Source organism: Notolepis coatsorum (genome assembly GCF_963971535.1).
Source record: "Notolepis coatsorum genome assembly, chromosome: 20".
Lineage (NCBI taxonomy): Eukaryota > Metazoa > Chordata > Actinopteri > Aulopiformes > Paralepididae > Notolepis > Notolepis coatsorum.
In genome coordinates this window covers 31,615,467-31,637,736 of record NC_140184.1, presented here as the reverse complement: position 1 = coordinate 31,637,736, position 22,270 = coordinate 31,615,467, and the positions used below count along the sequence as shown (strand labels likewise).

Here is a 22,270-nt window from a genome sequence, read left to right as displayed (position 1 = left end):
AATACAGTACGGCTCAATACATACAATTGTTAAGGGGATGCAGACCTGAGAAAGACGTTTGTCTTGTTTCCATCAGGGTCCCCCATTTTCAATTCATATAGACATTTATGACATACATAACATACATGACATTTATGGCATAGGGACATATAGGTATTTAGTACTGATACATTTGTGACATAGGCGGTATTCAAATATACAGTACTGTTACCCCTAGATCCTGACAGAGTATATACATATGATGGGGAGGGGACTGTACATTAGGAGGGGGTGGGTGGGTGGGAGGGGAATATACATACGGCGGGGAGGGAATATATACATGCGGTGGGGAGGAGACTGTCTATTAGGAGGTGGTGGGGGTTTTGGGCATTTACGGTGGCCAGTTTCGAATTGCAGCCTCCCGTAGGTGCTCTTTAAGGGCGGTTTTGAATGTGGGCAGGGATTCACATTCCTTTACAGCTTTGGGTAGGGCGTTCCACATTGTTGTGGCATAATTGCGAAACGTGTTTAGTCCCTTGTTTGAGCCGAATCTGGGTTTAACATGATTTGTTGAGCTTCCTCTGGTGTAGTGGTTGTGGTATTCACTGACCTTTGGGAAGTATTTTGACATGTACATGGGCACCCCGGTCGTATAGTGTATCTTGTAGACCAGGCCCATTGCAAGTTGCTGTACTCTGTCGTCTACTCTAAGCCATCCTAGGTTGGCAAAGTGGGCAGGGGTGAGGTGGGTTCTGGGGTTCAGGTCAAGTAGTAGTCTGACCAGTTTGTTTTGTGATGTTTGTAATTTTGTTTTAAGCGCCTTTGAGGTGCTTTGGTACCATGAGGTGCACGCATAGTCATCTAGTCACCTCACTAGTGTTAGTAGGGCTCTCTCACTAGTGTTAGTAGGGCTCTCTCACTAGTGTTAGTAGGGCTCTCTCACTAGTGTTAGTAGGGCTCTCACTAGTGTTAGTAAGGCTCTCTCACTAGTGTTAGTAAGTCCACCTCACTAGTGTTAGTAGGGCCCTCTCACTAGTGTTAGTAGGGCTCTCTCACTAGTGTTAGTAGGGCTCTCTCACTAGTGTTAGTAGGGCTCTCTCACTAGTGTTAGTAAGTCCACCTCACTAGTGTTAGTAGGGCCCTCTCACTAGTGTTAGTAGGGCTCTCTCACTAGTGTTAGTAAGTCCGCCTCACTAGTGTTAGTAGGGCTCTCTCACTAGTGTTAGTAAGTCCGCCTCACTAGTGTTAGTAGGGCCCTCTCACTAGTGTTAGTAGGGCTCTCTCACTAGTGTTAGTAGGGCTCTCTCACTAGTGTTAGTAGGTCTCTCTCACTAGTTAGTAAGTCCACCTCACTAGTGTTAGTAGGGCTCTCTCACTAGTGTTATTAAGTCCACCTCACTAGTGTTAGTAGGGCTCTCTCACTAGTGTTAGTAGGGCTCTCTCACTAGTGTTAGTAAGTCTCTCTCACTAGTGTTAGTAAGTCTCTCTCACTAGTGTTAGTAGGGCTCTCTCACTAGTGTTAGTAGGGCTCTCTCACTAGTGTTAGTAAGTCTCTCTCACTAGTGTTAGTAAGTCTCTCTCACTAGTGTTAGTAGGGCTCTCTCACTAGTGTTAGTAGGGCTCTCTCACTAGTGTTAGTAAGTCTCTCTCACTAGTGTTAGTAAGTCGCTCTCACTAGTGTTAGTAGGGCCCTCTCACTAGTGTTAGTAGGGCTCTCTCACTAGTGTTAGTAGGGCTCTCTCACTAGTGTTAGTAGGGCTCTCTCACTAGTGTTAGTAGGGCTCTCTCACTAGTGTTTGTAGTAGGGATGCCCCGATCGATCGGCCACCAATCGTTATCGGCCGATAATCAGTATAAATATGCGATCGGTGATCGGTGATAATGCTTTCTTTTCGCAGATCGTCAAAACCGATCGAAAAACATGATCCAATTCTTAGCGGAGATCTCACTTGCTGAGTTCTGTCTCAGACACACGGAACTGCGGCGTCTGCTCCTCCTCCTCCTCCTCCAGCCCCTCCTGCACCCATGTAAACACAGGTCTAGTCTAGGACCTCCGTGAGCTAACGTTAGCTACTGTTACAAAATGACAGAGTCAACTATTCACTTTTAGTTTAATACATGAGGCATTGTTAACGGTATCTAGCCGGCTAGCTACTGATAGCTCCTGATATCAACAAATGCTCCAGCAAGTCTAGTAGTGCATGATAGCTCACGTTAGCTCACGTTAGCTCACGTTAGCTCACTGTTCAAAACTAAACGTCCCATTAAACTAAATAGTTCACTGAGGCGTTGTCTTAACGTTATCTAGCCGGCTAGCAGTAGCTACAGATAGCTCCTGATATCAATGTCTTATAACACTGATTCGATGCGTATTCGAGCTGAGGGCATGTTGAATGTGATCAATAGGGTCCAGCTACAGCTCCGGAGAATCCTGGCCGTAGCTGGAGGCTACTCGAGTACACACAGACAGTGGAGCTGTTTGCAGATAGCGAGCATTTTGACTTGTTGCGTGGTGGCGATGTCTCGCAGATAATACAACTACAAGTATGATTATATAATATATATATTTTATAAAAAATAAAAAATAAATTTATATAAAATAATGAATTTTTTTTTAATCAAAAACGATCGATATCGGATCGGTATCGGCCGATATGGCTCAAGACGATCGGTGATCGGTATCGGTGGCAAAAAACGTGATCGGGGCATCCCTAGTTTGTAGGGCTCTCTCACTAGTGTTAGTAGGGCTCTCTCACTAGTGTTAGTAGGGCTCTCTCACTAGTGTTAGTAAGTCTCTCTCACTAGTGTTAGTAGGGCTCTCTCACTAGTGTTAGTAGGGCTCTCTCACTAGTGTTAGTAAGTCTCTCTCACTAGTGTTAGTAAGTCTCTCTCACTAGTGTTAGTAAGTCGCTCTCACTAGTGTTAGTAAGTCCACCTCACTAGTGTTAGTAGGGCTCTCTCACTAGTGTTAGTAGGGCTCTCTCACTAGTGTTAGTAGGGCTCTCTCACTAGTGTTAGTAGGGCTCTCTCACTAGTGTTAGTAGGGCTCTCTCACTAGTGTTAGTAAGTCTCTCTCACTAGTGTTAGTAAGTCTCTCTCACTAGTGTTAGTAGGGCTCTCTCACTAGTGTTAGTAAGTCTCTCTCACTAGTGTTAGTAGGGCTCTCACTAGTGTTAGTAGGGCTCTCTCACTAGTGTTAGTAGGGCTCTCTCACTAGTGTTAGTAAGTCTCTCTCACTAGTGTTAGTAGGGCCCTCTCACTAGTGTTAGTAGGGCTCTCTCACTAGTGTTAGTAAGGCTCTCTCACTAGTGTTAGTAAGTCCACCTCAGTGTTAGTAGGTCCACCACACTAGTGTTAGTAGGGCTCTGTCACTAGTGTTAGTAGGTCTCTCTCTATTCACTTTGGAGCCCTCTCTCCCATTGCTTTGGCATATGTATGAAGATAACTGAAATCTCCATGCCCCTTTTTTCACATTAGCACAGTGCTGCTGTCCACACGTACATGGGTGGGGGTTTTCTTCCTTCCTGTCCAACAGTGTTTTAGAAAAGTTCACAGTCCACACGACAACTCACATGAACTGACATGATGACATGACCTAGAAATCAGTTTTCATGTGGACGGAGGTGGAAAAGCTTTCAAAAATATCTGTATGTGTGGACGGGACCATTGGTCATGATGTCAGCGTTTTCCATAAGCTCCGGTTTCATCCGTCCACACGAATACACAGTGTATTTTTAAAGGTTTCTGAAAATCTTCACCCTGGGAGAAGTTCTCAAAGAGGTCCGTATTCAGTGATCTGAAAACACCATTTGTGTGTTGGACTAAAAGGCCAAAAACGTATAGAAAATAATTGTGTATGTGTGGACAAGGCCTTAGTCATAGGACATACAACTCATTCTCTGTCAAGCTCAGGGTTCAGGTTTAGGTGTCACTTATTTGACCAGCAAGAGTCATAGCGGTGAGAGAAATAATGATAATTCTAACTTCTGCTATTCTGCATTGATGCACAACATCCAACACTTGATTTTCTTAGTCCATTTTACTGTGGTAAAAATGTGTAATCCTTCCTGGCATTGTGTGTCATTTTAAACAGTCTAACAGTTAGGTACTGTAAAGTGCCATGCCTGTGAGCCACCACTAGGGGCACTGCGGCAAACCGAGTGAGTGAATGGGTGAGTGAGTGAGTGAGTGAGTGAGTGAGTGAGTGAGTGAGTGAGTGAGTGAGTGAGTGAGTGAGTGAGTGAGCGAGTGACATTGCCAGTCCTTCATTGGTGCTTCATATCTAAAACCAATACTTCAACTTATTATGCAGAAAACTGGTGTAAAAATATATCAAAATCAGAATGTTTCAAATTATGGGACTGAATAAAAATCGTGATGAGAATCATTTGATTATCAAATCATAGCCCCTATAATAACCACTATTGAACAATGAGGACCCAGGTGATAGCAGGTTGCACAGTCATGCTTGTTCAGTTTTGACCCATAAACGCCACAGCCGCTCCTTGGCCCTCAGCCAACATGGGGGCAGAACGCTCGCCTGTAAACCAATCTCAGCCTGTCGACAGCCAAGCCATCGAGCCTGTTTATGTATTAACCCCAAAGTATCTGCCAAGGAGACAGGCAGGCTGACACCTCCACACTGGCGCCAGTATTAATGGTGTTGATGACCAAGAGATGCTGGGACTCTCGGGTGGAGAAGAGGCTCTTGACCTCCCAGACAGGGGTTAGGTGTTCATAGCACACTGTTTAGTGGTAGCACATAGCATGCTACAGCTATCCAATTTATAATAGTACTAGTAGTCATTTATTTCAGTCCTTATGAAAAAAAATTCCAAGAATAGAAATAAATAAATAACAATAAGCCATTCAATTAAAAGGAAAGAAACAAGAGTATATTGACCAAAAAGGTGTAGGACGGTTGAAGCTTCAGCTTGTTCTACACTTTGTACATAACATATTCGGACCCTTTGACTATTATGTTATTAAAAAAAACAGAACAAAACAGAAGCTAGATTTTATTTTCATAGACCCTTTCCATTTCAACATCATTGATCATAATTTTAGCTCGATTATTGATTTGCCAATTACCAAATATTATGAACTTTGTTAACGTCAATGATAACTTGTTAATATCAAACCACTTCTTTAAGCCTTTCAATTCCCTTTCCACTGTATTCAGAAGCCGTTCCAAACCTTTCCCGGAGCAATATAAATGACTGTCATCAGCAAATAACAGATTGTAACAATTTAGACACTTTACAAATATTAGGGGGGTTACTTGTGGAATGCTTCAAAATAACATCAAATAAAAAGCAACTGCAAAAAGTAAATGTGGACGGAGGCTCTCCTGGTTATGTTATGCAACAGATATGGACCAAGCGGAGAGACGGCCATGTGGATGAAAACATTAACACCAATGGTTGAGTTTGAAAATCAGTTGAGTCGTTGAGTTTGCATTAGGGAGCAAAGCACAAAACTCCCAGAGAACTGAAGTCATTGAGGAGACTAGAGAATACATTAAAATACCATGCATGAGAAACACGACAGGACAATCTCTGTACATCAAATGAGATGGGTCATCTTCAAATCCAATATGCAATTATCCAAAGTCATTCAGAATTTACTTCTAGCCATCATGGGGGTGAGTGGTGTGAAAAGGTAATAGGCCTATTAGCTGAACATTTAGTAAGTTGCCACTGTCATTTTAAGCTATAAACGCCACAAAAGAAAGATGGAGCAACTACTTCGGTCACATTCACCCTCGTCTAGAGTAGACCAGCGGTTCTCAAACTACGGGTCGACTTGTGACCCAAAGTGGGGTCGTGGGTAGGTGACAGTGGGGTGTGCGCATTGGCAAGTAATTTTTTTTTAATGTTCTGGCAACATATTTGGGCTAAATATGCCTCGTTTTATAAATGTGTATTGATAACATAGTGCTGTAATTACATTTTCTAATAAATATGCATGATCAAGTTCAACAACGTATGGTTTTATTTTGATATTCCTTAATTCCATGTTGAAATTACGCGATACATTAAGTGTGGGGTCGCCAAAAAAATCCTAAATAAAATGGGGTTGTTATAAAAAAAGTTTGAGAACCCCTGGCCTAGACAACTTAACACAAGTGTAGGTAGTAGACAGACGCAACAAATGTTGTTCAAAGTGTAGGCAGTAGGCAGACACACAACAAATGTTGTTCAAAGTGTAGGCAGTAGTACTAGGCAGACACACAACAAATGTTGTTCAAAGTGTAGGCAGTAGGCAGACACACAACAAATGTTGTTCAAAGTGTAGGCAGTAGGCAGACACACAACAAATGGAGCACAGAGTTAAGTGTCCATGCCTGTTTGATTGGCTTTTAGGTTGACTTGTCTGGAGGATATGGTTTCTATAAATGGAGGTGATCATACCAGTAGGACGGTAGAAGAGCCTGTATACGCGGACAAGTGATCATACTAGTAGGATGGTAGAAGAGCCTGTATACGCGGACAAGTGATCATACCAGTAGGACGGTAGAAGAGCCTGTATACGCGGACAAGTGATCATACCAGTAGGATGGTAGAAGAGCCTGTATACGCGGACAAGTGATCATACCAGTAGGACGGTAGAAGAGCCTGTATACGCGGACAAGTGATCATACCAGTAGGATGGTAGAAGAGCCTGTATACGCGGACAAGTGATCATACCAGTAGGACGGTAGAAGAGCCTGTATACGCGGACAAGTGATCATACCAGTAGGACGGTAGAAGAGCCTGTATACGCGGACAAGTGATCATACCAGTAGGACGGTAGAAGAGCCTGTATACGCGGACAAGTGATCATACCAGTAGGATGGTAGAAGAGCCTGTATACGCGGACAAGTGATCATACCAGTAGGATGGTAGAAGAGCCTGTATACGTGGACAAGTGGTACATTGCCTTCGCTCCATGTCATCATTTTCACGCTTTATAGCTTGAAATTAAAACTGCTTAAATCAAACTTTTCTACTTGTATTTACTGTATACAATGCCCTTGTATACCCTATAACTTCCAGGGGAAAAAACTCAAAACAATACAAAGAAATGTAAAACTGTGTTGGTGCTGGGCGTTATAAGTGTGAATGAATGAATGAAAACTTTATTTAACAGATTGCAGAATGGGTACAATACAGTACGGCTCAATACACACAATTGTTAAGGGATGCAGACCTGAGAAAGACGTTTGTCTTGTTTACATCAGGGTCCCCTATTTTCAATTCATAGACATTTATGACATACACAACATACATGACATTTATGGCATAGGGACATATAGGTATTTAGTACCGATACATTTGTGACATAAACGGTATTCAAATATACAGTACTGTTACCCCTAGATCCTGACAGAGTATATACATATGATGGGGAGGGGACTGTACATTGGAGGGGGTGGGTGGGTGGGAGAGAAATATACAGTAACGGCGGGGAGGGAATATATACATGCGGTGGGGAGGAGACTGTCTATTGTGGTGGGGGTTTTGGGCATTTACGGTGACCAGTTTCGAATTGCAGCCTCCCGTAGGTGCTCTTTAAGAGCGGTTTTGAATGTGGGTAGGGATTCACATTCCTTTACAGCTTTGGGTAGGGCGTTCCACATTGATGTGGCATAATTGCGAAACGTGTTTAGTCCCTTGTTTGAGCTGAATCTGGGTTTAACATGATTTGTTGAGCTTCCTCTGGTGTAGTGGTTGTGGTATTCACTGACCTTTGGGAAGTATTTTGACATGTACATGGGTACCTTAGTCGTATAGTGTATCTTGTAGACCAGGCCCATTGCAAGTTGCTGGGCAGGGGTGAGGTGGGTTCTGGGAGTAAGGTCAAGTAGTAGTCTGACCAGTTTGTTTTGTGATGTTTGTAATCTTGTTTTAAGCGCCCTTGAGATGCTTTGGTACCATGAGGTGCACGCATAGTCGTAGTACCCTTGAATGAGTGCTCCTGCCAGAGTCTTCAGGGTATTCTTGTTTACCAGAGAGGAGATCCGGTACAAGAATCTAGTTCGTTGGTTGACTATTTTTACTACCTTGGATGCCATTTTGTCACAGGAAAGATTTGCCTCTAGGATGGAACCCAGGTAGGTAATTTCGTCTTTCCTTGTGACAGTATTGTCACCCACTGTAACGGAGAAGCCGTCGGTCTTGCTGAGTTTGTTATTTGAACCGAAGAGAATGGACTCTGTTTTGCACATGTGTAATGATAGTTTGTTATCAGCGAGCCATATGCAGATTTTGCCTAGTTCCGAGCTGAGGGTTTTCTCAACCTGCAACTTGTTCTTGTCAGGGCTGAGTCGTCCGCAAACAGGAACAAGTTGCAGTCACAGGCTTACGACATGTCATTTGCATAAATTAGGAAGAGTAGCGGTCCTAGTATGCTTCCTTGTGGAACACCGCAGCTCACTGTGAGGGGGGGGGATAGAGTACTGTTTACCTCCACCATCTGTTCTCTCCCCTCCAGGTAGGATTGCATCCAGCTCATTGATAGACTATCAAAACCAATTGCTTTTAGCTTGTCAATCAGAATGGAGTGATTGACAGTGTCGAAGGCCTTTTGTAGGTCCAGCATGACCATGCCGCAGTATTTGCCCGCGTCCACCTCTTGTTTGATGTGGTCGTTCAAATAGAGGAGGCATGTGTCAGTGGAGTGGGACGTTCTGAAGCCAGATTGGAATTCGTAGATTAGATTTTTTTCCGCCAGGTACTTTTCGACCTGTTCGTAGACTATTTTCTCCATGACTTTCGAGATGGAGGTAAGAATAGAAACAGGGCGGTAGTTGCCTGGGTCTAATTTGCTGCCCTTTTTGTGCAGAGGGGTCACTCTCGCAATTTTGAAGTCCTTGGGGACGTGTCCCTGTTTTATAGAGAGGTTTATTATGTGTGTGATGACTGGGGTGATGGCGGCTGCTGCGTCTCTGAGGAATTTGGAGGGGATGTTGTCATGGCCAGTGGCCTTGTTAGGTTGGAGGGCGCTCAATTTTTTGAGTACCTCATCGGTTGTTACCATTTCAAGTTTGAAGTCGTCTTTGTGGACCCCTAGGTTTTTGTAATATGCTACTATGTGTTCTACCCCATAATGCCCTGAGTGGGAGGGTAGTTTGTTTACCAGTGTTGTGGCTATGTTTGTGAAGAAGATGTTTAAGTAATTGGCTACATCCAGCTTGTATGTGTACACCCCATTTATAAAATCAATAGGCCTCTCGCATGTTAACTAGCTTCATCTGTGGTTTACACAGGCTCTCAACCTTGAATGATATCTTCTAATATTGAATTCTCTCTCTCATAAGGCAGGAGATTTAGAATTTTAAAGTGGTAATAAAAAAAAGTCGCTAGTCAAATCTAGCTTAGCATTGCAGCACAGGTCCCCCAAAGTCACCAGCTTCAGTGCATTCAGATGATGTACCAAGAGACAGAACGTTCTGGCCTAAATGCAAAAGGTTACATTTGGTGAAAATCCAATACAGCACATCACCCAAAGAGAATCCCTGCTGTAAAGCATGGTGGCGGCAGCATCATGTTACCCTGCGGTCGTTTTCTGAACTAACTGCATGTCCATCTCACCTCTAGAGCTACATCAAAACTAAATAGGGAAATTCCACCACAAAGCAACATTAAACTCATTTATCAGATTGAAGGATAACCGATTCATTCTCTCTATGTGGCCAAAGAGACCTCAGCTCAGAAATATCGAACGGTGCCAATTTGGCAGAGGAATATGTCATAATGACACGCAGCTCTACCCTCACACAATTGTGAAGAACAAAAACAAGAGTTTCCCGATACTTTCATCAGCTTCACACTTTCCCTCGCCAGGGAACAGAGTGACCAGGAGTAAAAGCTCAGCCCTCCCCTCCTTGTGTGTTTGGTAGGAGTGGAGTGGTAGAAGCCTTTGACTGGCATTGTCCGACTCTCACCCTTTTTTGCCTCAGTGTAGTTCTTTTCAAAGCAGGAAGCTGGAGCATGTGCAGTAGTGTAGGGCTCTATCTCTGGCCTGACGATATGTACAGAGCTGGCTGTAGGCTCATTTTACTTTGTAGTAAAGCAACCTTTCTATAAATACAAGAGAGACCCAGCATGGAATCAAAGGTCCAGAACGGTCAGACTCGGACAGTATTTTTATTATAAAAGTTAACGGTTGTCAATATATAATTTTACTTATACACCTTGAAGATCACAACACTCAAGTGGACAAGTGGGTTTTTGCACTACATCACAATTTTGCATGTTGTACTTTAGTTTTGTATATTGTATATTTTAGTGTTTGGTCTTTATTCTTTTTACTTTTTTACTGTATGAAGCACAATCTTAGGGGCCTCAGGAGGAGTGCATGGTAGTATAGGACAGTAAGAAGGTTAGTGTTTTTTTCTTTTTCTTTTTTAATTTCTTTTTTCTTCTTCATTTCAGATATTGAAATTAACCAAGCATTTCACTGTAATGTACATCAGTACATGTACCTTATGTGACAAATAAAACAAAACTTGGAAATGGAATTGCTTTATAGTGGGAATACTTGTTATCAGGCTGTCAACCCAAAGGCAAAACTCAAAATGTTGTTCTCAAAAGGCAGTTAAGCAGACAATTCATAATGCTGCTAATCCTGACAAGGAACGAGCGGCGTTATCTTTAGTTGGTGTCATATTTATGTCACAGCAACAGGGGTGAGTGAGTAATGGCCTCAGGTGGCATGCTGTCATTTCCTTGTCATCTCGCACAACTGCAAATGAGCAGGTGGGGTGCGTTGAATTTACCTCCCTCATATCCAGCAAGTGACATGGTGGAATACAAAATGTTTATTCAGCTGTGGAGCGCCACAGGGTGGTTAAAGCCAAATTCATTAGTTGAACATGGGAAGGCTAATCCGGGGCATACCAAATTATACGTGAGGGATTACAGCTTGTAATTAGTTCCCCCCCCCGAGAGGCAGACGTTTGTAACAGACCATCATTCTACCACCCCTTTCACTGGCTTTAGCAGAGGCCAGAATGACCAGTCTGCGAATCTGTGTGTGTGTGTGTGTGTGTGTGTGGCCCCCATGTCTATATGAGGACATGCTGAGTCGACACTTGTTCACCTTGTTTTGACTAGACTTGGCAAAAGCATTAACTCCTTCCTGACATGATGAGCTCACACGTTCACGAGTTGATGAAATCATAATAAACTGGTTCTCATTTGTTTACCCCAAGTCAGGAACACTGAAGGTAACAAGTGAGCAATGAATGTAGAGTCCGGGTGACTGTGCTTGGGTGTAGCGAGCTCTGCCGCGTTCCTGCAACCTGAGGTGGCGTCTTAGACAGCAGCCAAGGCACTTGATTTAGTCCTGAGAAATTCTAGCACCTTATGAGACAAGCCCTTCTTTCTGATCTGATCTATCTGTGTGTACTGTAAGACATGAGACTCTTGCTCTGTATGTGTGGGTGTGCGTCTTTCCATCTGGCTTCCCGACAGTCATGCTCCTTACTGGATACATCATGGTCACGAACACATAGCTGAAACCATGTCTCATATCTTAAACGGTTGCCATATATATAAGGGGCTTTACATCTGTAGGCACAACTTTATAAACACTCTACCGTGAAGCCGAGCATGTTTAATCTGTGTAGTGATGTGATTATTGTAAATACAAATCTTGGTTGGTTGTACTTTCGACTACAGCCTACAGGAAGTCTTTCCAACCAAGATGATGAAATATCAACAAATGGTGCAGACCATTTCACAGCTGGGCTACAAGCTTAAACTTTTAGTTTTCTTTACTTGGTAGCCTAGGTTGTGTACAAAAGCTGGTTGTGAGAGGGCTCCAGGTGGCTGGTCTCTCTGGCCAAGCAGTTAGCAAGGTATTGTTCAGTATCTGCTGTTATTGGTAGCCGCTCAATATGGAGGAAACACTGCTTTTTATAACCATGATGACATGTTTTTTGTCTGTTACATTTTCACCTGCTACTGTTATTTTCATCATGTGTTATTATTCCGTTTGTGTGCAAGAATGTGGCCAATCGGGCACCTTTTAATAATAATAATACATTTTATTTGGAGGCGCCTTTCAAAACACCCAAGGTCACCTTACAGGGCATAAGAACAGAATAATCTAGATTAAAACAATGATCTTGGCAAAAGTGTCAGTGGAATTTAAAAACAAGACAAACAATGTAAACGTATGAAATATAAAACAGTGACACACAGGGTGCAGTTATAGTGAGTATGCCCAGTAAGCAAGGCAGTTAAAAGACAAGGTTAAGAAAAGAATAAGATAAACAACAAGAAGTATAAAAAAACAGTGAAGTTAAAATAACAGACAAACAAACAGCAGGGGGTATTGGGCAGTGATGGAGGTTATAGTGAATATGCGAGTTTGAACAGGTGGGTTTTCAATTGTGATCTGAATGATGAGTGAGTCTGACTGTTGGATGTGTGGGGGCAGGGAGTTCCAGAGTCTGGGAGCCGAGCAGCTGAACGCTCGGGCACCCATGGTACTGAGGCGTGAGCTGGGGATGGATAAAAGTCCAGTAGAGGATGAGCGGAGGGTGTGGGAGGGGGTGTAATCTTGGAGGAGGTCAGTGATGTAGGTGGGGGCTAGATTGTGGAGGGCTTTGAAGGTGAGTAAGAGGTTTTTGAAATCAATCCGGTAGTGCACAGGGAGCCAGTGTAGTTGAATGAGGACGGGGGTGATGTGGTGGGATGAGTTTGTGCGGGTGATAATCCTAGCAGCAGAGTTTTGGATGATTTGGAGTCTGTTGATGAGTTTGGTAGGAAGGCCGGTGAGGAGAGCGTTACAGTAATCGACCTTTTGTAACTATATCTCAATATCTGATGCATTATTAGTGTTTGTCCTTGACAGATTTTTATTTATGTGGACATAGCCACATAGCCGAAGCCCGTTTTTGGGCTTCGAACTTCGTCAGGGTTTTTCGAACGGACGTTCGAACCATTGTTTTTAATTAAAAAAAAATATATTTTTTTTTAAATAAATATCCTCAAACTAAATCCTCAATTTGAATAAAGTAATTAATCTGATTAAATTTTTTTTTTTTTCTTTTTTATTAAATCAACTTTCTTTAATGTTTTTAATACTAATACTAATACTAATACTATATCTTTATCTGCAACCGTGAAGAAAAACCCCATTGGTTTAAACCGAATGAATAGACACATAAAAAAAATATAAATATAAAAAAAAATATATATATATATATATATATTTTTTTATTAGACATTTAAAATTCGAATGTTGATTTAGAATTCGAATGCCAACGTAACGAACGAAGGTCAGGACGTTTGAACGTTTGGGCTCAGCCCTAGTGTGTGTGTGTGTGTGTGTGTGTGCGTGCGTGTGTGTGTGTGTGTGTGTGTGCGTGTTGTTTCATGTATACCAGAGCTAGTCTATTTAGAATGGCCACTGCACTGTCTGAGAGAATTTCACACACTGCTGAAAATACTCAGCACTCAAGCTCATGGAATCCAGTGTTCCATTGGCCGGAGGCTGTAACAAAGCCTGGGTGAAAATAAATGTGAAACGTGGATCACATACTAGAGACTTCTTCACATATCTGGGATTAGAGTGAGGAGGCCCGGCTACCTAAAACGCTGGTGCTGGAATCTGGTTAAATTTACCTCCAGGGAAGAAAACAAGTCCAGAGATAGAAACTTTTAATATAGCACTCAAGGTGGCCAAATAGGTGATCATTTATGGAGAGAAGACATTCCATCCTATCCCAAGGTTATATGGCCATTGTGCTTCACTGAAAGAACCAAAATAAATTATGGGGTCACAAGAAATATATAAAAAAAACGTGTGGCCTTGAATGGCTCTATAGACAGTGGTGTAGCATCTCATCTTCATAATCATATCCCCGAACAACAGTGTCGAGGAGATTATGGATTTACCGCCGCGGCAGGTCCTTCGTGTGAACACGATAACTTCCAATAGCTTTCATTCAAATCCTTGCACATTTGCAGTGCACATTCAGGAACCCTATAGGATTAACTATTGGTTTTGGTGACCCCATGACATTTCCTCTCACGCCACCACCGGGCCACACTTTTAATTTTTTAATTATTGAATCTCCTGATCCGATTTCCACCAGACTTGCCTTACAATAGCGAGGCCCGTCAAGTTCCAAGTCATCTGGCCTCATGGTGGCGCTGTTCTCATAAACACATGAACTACTCCTCAACGGCTCAGATTAGGGGCATGGTCACAAAAGGTGGATTGAAAATCCGGGACGTTCGGGGACTTTGTCTAGTTTAGATTGGGTTCATATCCTTTTCTCTCCCACCCTCTTCTCTCCACTGTTTGTGTTTCAAGCCTACAGGGGGAGGGGATTTCCAACTCTAATTAGGAAACAAACATATCAAATCTCCCAAGATAGATCCAGGGTTCACTTTCCGTACAAACCATCCTTTGCAAAAATGTGGCACTTCCAAACATGTCAACGGAGCCTGAAATTAGCCCACAGCTGGCCCTGATTGGATCTTTTCATTGTGAAAACACTGGCGTGGATACAGATCTGTTATTTGAAGGGAGTCATTTCCTGCGCGGTCACAGTGTAAACAGCCCCAGGCCAAAGTGGTCAAGCCGGGGTAAACAACCACAAATGTTCTTCATAGCATTTCTGACCTTCTGCACCCAACTCCAGAGGCAGAGGAAGACACTGGAATACAATGGAACTACAATTGGATCCATCTGTAGGGCTGGTAGATGTTCAGTATCTGAGCTCAGGACTAACTACTGTATCTGAGCTCAGGGCTAACTGTTCAGTATCTGAGCTCAGGGCTAACTGTTCTGTATCAGAGCTCAGGGCTAACTGTTCTGTATCAGAGCTCAGGGCTAACTGTTCAGTATCTGAGCTCAGGGCTAACTGTTCAGTATCTGAGCTCAGGGCTAACTGTTCAGTATCTGAGCTCAGGGCTAACTGTTCAGTATCTGAGCTCAGGGCTAACTGTTCAGTATCTGAGCTCAGGGCTAACTGTTCAGTATCTGAGCTCAGGGCTAACTGTTCAGTATCTGAGCTCAGGGCTAACTGTTCAGTATCTGAGCTCAGGGCTAACTGTTCAGTATCTGAGCTCAGGGCTAACTGTTCAGTATCTGAGCTCAGGGCTAACTGTTCAGTATCTGAGCTCAGGGCTAACTGTTCAGTATCTGAGCTCAGGGCTAACTGTTCAGTATCTGAGCTCAGGGCTAACTGTTCAGTATCTGAGCTCAGGGCTAACTGTTCAGTATCTGAGCTCAGGGCTTTGATTGATTGATTGATTGAAAACTTTATTAACAGATTGCAGAATGGGTACAATACAGTACAGCTCAATACACACAATTGTTAAGGGGATGCAGACCAGAGAAAGACTTTCGTCTTGTTTACATCAGGGTCCCCCATTTTCAATTCTAACTGTTGGCTAACTGTTCAGTATCTGAGCTCAGGGCTAACTCCTCAGTAAATGCTTGACTGTTTTGACGAATAACATTGCAAAGTCAATGGGGCCATGCTCCAGTTTGAAATAAACGCTGGAAGACCTACAACGCACCCAAAATAGGTTTCAGCATTCATCTCAGGGCTATCTATGCTACAGACCGGAGCACAGTGCCCATTGACCTTGAATTAATTTGGTAGCCAACTAGCTGGATTTACTGGGTATCCAGGATGAAGAATAGCATGGATTGTACCGAGACAGGACTCAACTAATCAACAACATCATTGGCAAGTAGGACGTGGGGCTGGGGTTCAGAATTCTGAACTCACCCTTTAAGGTATGATTTTGTAAATGGTGGCAATGGCAGTTGGAAGCATTCCTTAGAGTCTAAGAGGGAGACCGTTACAATGCTTGGAATGTCGTGTATGTGTGTGCATGTAAAAAGGCCAACATCTACTGTATGTCTGTGTGTATCATGTGAGACTAGATGCCATATTTGCATACATGTACAGCATGCATCGCACATACACATATATGCACCAATATGAGTGTGCCATCATTTGTGTGTGTGTCTTAATAGGCATGTCTGGTGATTAACAATTTTGCATTTTATTTAGTTTGTTACATTTATTTCCAAGCTGTGCAGATGGTCATCATGGTGCATTGCAACCGTTTTAAAAGTTGAATATGAAGTGTGTGTGTGTGTGTGTGTGTGTGCGTGCGTGTGTGAGCATGTGCACACTCACGCCGAGCGTCCCTCCACGTCCAGTTTGGTGGGGATGATGCCCTTCTTGCCGAGCACGGCAGCCACCTTGTCCACCTCGCTGCGCTCCACCGCCTTCATCAGCCGGTCATCATACTTGTTCCAGTCTGTGTTCTGGTGAAGAAGAAAGCAGAGGGTCAAACAATCAGCCGGTCAACACACTTGTTCCAGTCTGTGTTGTGGTGGGGGTCAAACAATCAGCCGGTCAACACACTTGTTCCAGTCTGTGTTGTGGTGGGGGTCAAACAATCAGCCGGTCAACACACTTGTTCCAGTCTGTGTTGTGGTGGGGGTCAAACAATCAGCCGGTCAACACACTTGTTCCAGTCTGTGTTGTGGTGGGGGTCAAACAATCAGCCGGTCAACACACTTGTTCCAGTCGGTGTTGTGGTGGGGGTCAAACAATCAGCCGGTCAACACACTTGTTCCAGTCTGTGTTGGGGCGAGTGTCAAGCAGTATAATTACAGCATGGCTTATAAAACCTTTTCAAACAGATAATGCTGTGGACCACTTCTCTTTTCAGCCCGGCTAGAGAAAGATAGCAAGTGCCTCTAGGAACTAAACTAAAGTGTTCTTTTCTCTGCAAGGTGCAATTATCAACCTAAGCTGGTTTTAAAAGGCTTTCACAGGCTGGAATAGTCCTGTGAATAAGAGATTAATGTCCCCATGGGATAATCACCTTGTTGTTACAGTACAGCATGGCAGATTAAGGTTAAAGGAATATATATTATATAAAGACAAGTTTCAAGTTTCTTTAATAGTTGTCATACAGAAGTACAGAATACTTTTATACAAAATGCTTCTTACTGTTACGCTCCAGAGACTGTGCAAGACAAGATAAGACAAGACAAGATAAGACTCAGGGTTTCTTATTAATTACCAATTTTTTTACAATTTTTTTTAATATAAAGTTTGCCAATAGGGATGTATCAGTAGTATTGGCAGTGGTAGTAGTCGTAATAGTAATCCACTATATTTTTTATTTTCTAAAAAATAAACCAGTTCAACACAGGTAACCACTTTTGCTTAATTTCTTTGATGGCTCAAATGTATGCTCTAGTCCAGTGGTTCCCAAACCTCTCCTCGAGACACCCCAGCCGTTCCATGTATTTGTTAAATTCCACCACCACCACACCTGATTCAACTAATAAAGGGCTGCCGCTAGTTAAGTGGAATGCTGGTGGTGGAATTTAACAAATACATTGAACGGCTGGGGTGCTTCGATGAGAGGATTGGGAAGCACTAGTCTAGTCGATTTTGTGTTTTGAGCACAAAGTTCATCATAGATCTAGCCTCTTTATTTTGCTCTCAAAGTGCACCAGATTGATGCATTTAACTTTAAAATGTACAAAAAGAAAGGTTCCGGGGGGGCATGCCGCCGGACTCCCCAAGAGGGTCGGCGGTTCACCCCCCATAGTCTCTGAAAATCCTGTGGGAAACACTGAAAGATAAGGTAAAAGGTAAGAAATATGCAATTATACAACAGTGTAGATATAAATGTATACATATTGGTCTCTATATGGGTATGTACAGTATGTATATACAGCACAGGGTATATAGGGTTTTGTATGGTTATGAAACCAGTTATATACACAGTGTGCAAACTGCAAAGAACATACATTCAGATTTGTGCAAAAGTAAAATGTACAGTGCATGGCAGATGTGCAAAGCTGTGGATGGAAAAATACATAGAGGGGGACTATTAATAACTATAATACAGAATAATTTAGGGTTATGTGGCAAGAATAACAGTACAGAGGTAACTGAAGTACAGAAATTATTGAAGGGGCAAAGCCGTGTGTGTGTGTGTGTGTGTGTGTGTGTGTGTGTGTGTGTGTGTGTGTGTGTGTGCGTGCGTGCGGATGTGTGTAAGAGTGGATGTGTGTGTGTGTGTGTGTGTGTGTGTGTGTGTGTGTGTGTGTGTGTGTGTGTGTGTGTGTGTGTGTGTGTGGATGTGTGTAAGAGTGGATGTGTGTGTATATGGCTGGGTGTCCAGGCCCTCTAGCACCCTAGTTGCACCACACGTCTTATTGTAGAGATGTATGGCAGTTGGTAAAAAGAAGCACTATGGGGGATACATCTATGGCTCCTTATCTGTGCCGGCTCATTGTAGCACTGTTCCACGATGGAGATGAGTTTGGCCTTGTTCCTCAGCCACAACCTCCAGAGTGTCCAGTCTCGGCCCTGTGACAAAACTGGCCTTCTTGATCAGAGGCTCCCGTTTTGATGTTACCCTCCCAGCCCACAACAGCAAAGAACACCACACAAGAGACGTGCGTTGAATGCGTTGAATGACCAGAACTTCCTCAGACGAACAACACTTCTCTGGCACTTCCTGTACAGTGCATCCGCGTCGTCCAGCTCATCGTTGATGTGGACCGACACATATCTGTAGGACCGCTAGCTGGGATCAGCAGCTCTACCACCAGCTCTTTGGTCTTTTCAACCAACTTTGAGCTGCAGGTGGTTATCCTTGCCACAGGAAATGACCTTGTCCAGCAGTTCCCTGCACTCCCCCTCCATTTCCTTGGTGATGCACCCAACAATAGAGGACTTATCTGAAAGGTTAAGGAGGTGGCAGGTTGGAGAGATGGACCTGGAGTTGAGGTTCACAGGGTTAACCGGAAGGGAGACGGGACAGTTCCTGAGGAGTCTGACAACCCTGGGTCAGACAGAGTGCGGTCTGCGGGTTAGATAGAATGGATCTAATATTGTGCAAGTTGCAGAATATAAATATCTTGGCAGCTGGATTGATGAGAAATGTACTTTTAAGAGTGGGTGAAGGATTGCGGTTTTGGTGAAATACTGTAATAGTGAAATCATGTAACTTCAAAACGTTCACTCACAGAACTAATGAATAAAACTATACACAAGGGCATACACAAAAATAAACAGAGCATGACACAGAAAAGTACATGGCCAGCACACACACACAAACACTCACACAGCCAAGACATGAAACTAAAACGCAGATACCACAAACAATTCCCTAAATGAATCCAGCATTCACAGAGGCAGACCTCAATGAGTTTGCCAAGAACATGGTGTACTGCAGTAGTACAATCGATACCCACAAGTGCCTGCACACAAAGCATGGCAACATATTCCTTGTACGGCAAGAATGGACTTTTGTGCAGCATTCAGACACCTGTGTGGAGTGAATTGTTGCATTTATAGTATGTAACGGTAGAGACTCAATGCACAATGTAGAGTGGAAATGTGCCTCCTCCTTCTTCAGCAATGTGGAGCACTTAACTTCGAACTGTGTGGACTATCTGACTGCCATACATCAGCACCAGGCACACAACTAGGGAAGTGATGCACTGACATCACTTTTTCACTGCAGAGATTCCGAGTAGCCCACTAAGCTTTCAGTATGGGCCAATACCAAGTACAGATCTGATCCACCACTTTTACTGAACAGTATAGACAATCAATTTGGAGTCATTGGACAAAAATAGATACATAATCCATTTTTCTCCATTAGAGAGACCTAGCATGCTTCTGTGTTAAGAATGCAGTAAATCAAGTCACTTCACTTCGATTTTCTAGTATGTTGCACATTTCTTGCACATCCAATTTTAGTATTTAGAATACTAGTAGATTAGGTGGCCTAGATGTCAAGAGACCTGATTGGGAATTAGGTCAGGAACCTCAGGAAACTCCCTACTGATAAGACTTCTTTAGCTACCATAGTGCGTCGGGACCTCAGGTTTAACGTCTTGTCCGAAGGATGACACTCGTGACTGTACAGTGTCACCGTTAACAGGAGCACCTTTACTGCCAGGTCCAGAGGACATGGAAATGTGCTTATTTGGCATCTACCCTGGAGTTAGACACGAAGATATATACCCTTTTTCTTCTCTGTGCATGCAGTAGGAAGACACGCACCATTAGCCTAGCCTAGCGTCAGTCACTGGAAGTAGGTTCCTCCATTAGCCTAGTTCCCAACGTCTTCCTACTCCTACTGCATGCACAGAGAAGAAAAAGGTATGTATCTTCTTGTCCAGATACTCCAGGGTAGATGGCAAATAAGCCAATTTCCCAAAATGTTGGAGTTTTCCTTTAACACTTTGAGTGCCAACGACGATAATTCTCATTATTTCATGCCAACCGTTCAGTGCCAACGACGAGAAATCTCGTTATTAATAGTTATTTTTTTTATTAGCGATTTTCATTCATTTTTCTTCTAGCCTCACGTTACCACTGGGACTCTCTCTCTGAGCTCGAACAGGGAAAATACCGCCCCCTATCGTCTCCCGGATGGTAATGCACCCTTTGGATTGGACTGAATGAAAACGCATGGGGGAAAGAAAATCCGGAATCCACATTTTACTTGTCAGGCATGTAATCCCGAGCCGATTGCAGTCTTTGTGGTCCCTCAGAACAGCGTGGAATATGTGTTTCAAGCACCCAGCGTTGGATCAATAAACGCAATCGATATTTGGAATGGCGATCAGGAATTGGAATAATCTTTTTGGAAAACATCTGATCTGAGGTAAGGAATCTATTTTACCAGTCTTGGGATAATCAGAGCTTTTTTCACAGATATATCAACGTGTCCCATATGTGTGTATGTGTGTGTGTGTGCTGATCAGGAAATAAGATAGATTTTTCAGCCCGCTTCTCTAGCGTGCATAAGTACACATATACTATCGATAATCTAGCGTTTATTTGAAAACTATTCATAAATAGGCCGAAAAATTACAACGTTTTTTGTGTATTCCAGTAAAGGGCGATTCCTGCAGAATAACTTTTATTCTGGAAATTTTCAAAAACGAGCGTTTTTCAAAATGGTATAAAACGGAAATGTACCGATGAAAGAACAATCCCTTTCGACAATGTTGACTGCAAGCAAGTCATTGATAAGCGACGGGCGTATTAGACACATAGCCATAATTTAAGATATAGTTTATGCGTTCGCAAATGTGCTCGCCCTCTCATTGAATAGAGCGTTGGCGCTCAAGCGCTAAATCGTGCGCCCCCTGCTGGCACTCAAAGTGTTAAGGCTACCGACCGAATCCCGTCGGTACTACAGAGTACCGATTCACGTGAGATCCGCCGGTGCCACATTTCGGTACTTTTTTAAAAGTCCGATGACGTCAACGTTTCGTTTACCGTGAAACGAAACCTATGAAGTGTGCCGCACGTTCACACGCACAATACACGCTTACCTAGGATTTGACTTGATTCAACAACAAAGCAGTTGGGGCAATGGCAAAGATAGATGCAGACAACTACTGAGTTAGTCTTCTATACATTCATGTTAACTACTGAGTTAGTCTTCTATACATTCCAAACAAACTGCTGTTGTTGCTGCTGGAGACGTAGAACTCACTTCCTGTGTGCTGGGTAATTTTCCCGGGAATGTGACACCAATGTTGACAACAGACAAGAACAGCAAATGTAAAAGCATTTCATGAACTGGGTATAGGTAGAATCCCCATTTTGTTATATCAATTGGTGATAGAGTGGCAAAATACCAGTAGACATTTATTTACATGAAGATGTTCAACATTGTTGTTTTAAACAGAGCAATCCTAAATGAATGGAGAGAACGGTTATGTCTTGAGGACAGTCATGTTTATATAAGCTACCTCTATACCTACAGACAGTACGTATTCATCAAGCAAAATAAACGTTGGTCTCTGATCTATGTGCAACCCAACAGCATGCAAGGAACGGCAGATAACTCATCTCAACAAAAAGGGGAAGAAAAGGTTTCAAAGGCAATAAAACAACCTCTCATCTGTCCCATATCCCCCCAGGAGAATTCCTTCGTTGGGTTGTTTTGTGGTTAGGGGGGAGGGGGGGGGGGGGCACACCTGTTAAGTCAATGAGAGTCTTGCAGTCTCTCTCAACATGCCAATACATATCAGAACCAGACACATTATTGTGTTGGTAGTCTGTTAGTTGTGGACAAAGAATACCTACAAAGTGCATGGACGTGCATTTCAGCCAGCGGCTCATCTTGGGCGAGTGGAGCTGCTCCTTGTACCGGGCTACTGCAAAGGTTGCCACTGTTCCGGTTGTCGACAACAAAAATAAACAAGAAAAAGTTTCTCCTCAATATCACTCGAGGCACTCAGCCAGCGAGTGTGAAAATATGCAGAG

At 43.1% G+C, this 22,270-nt stretch overlaps 1 protein-coding gene across 6 annotated transcripts in view; it reads right to left on the bottom strand.

Moving 5' to 3' along the window:
* The window catches only part of uacab (uveal autoantigen with coiled-coil domains and ankyrin repeats b), a 124,567-nt gene that overhangs the window by 34,292 nt on the left and 68,005 nt on the right, over window positions 1-22,270 (bottom strand). For 5 of the 6 annotated variants that reach the window (XM_084337615.1, XM_084337616.1, XM_084337617.1 and 2 more), the window contains exon 2: window positions 16,139-16,269. In XM_084337615.1, coding sequence (XP_084193741.1) covers window positions 16,139-16,269 — 131 coding nt within the window. Of the gene's footprint in view, window positions 1-16,138; window positions 16,270-22,090; window positions 22,183-22,270 lie in introns of those variants that run through there. The other variant, XM_084337618.1, reaches the window with a different exon arrangement.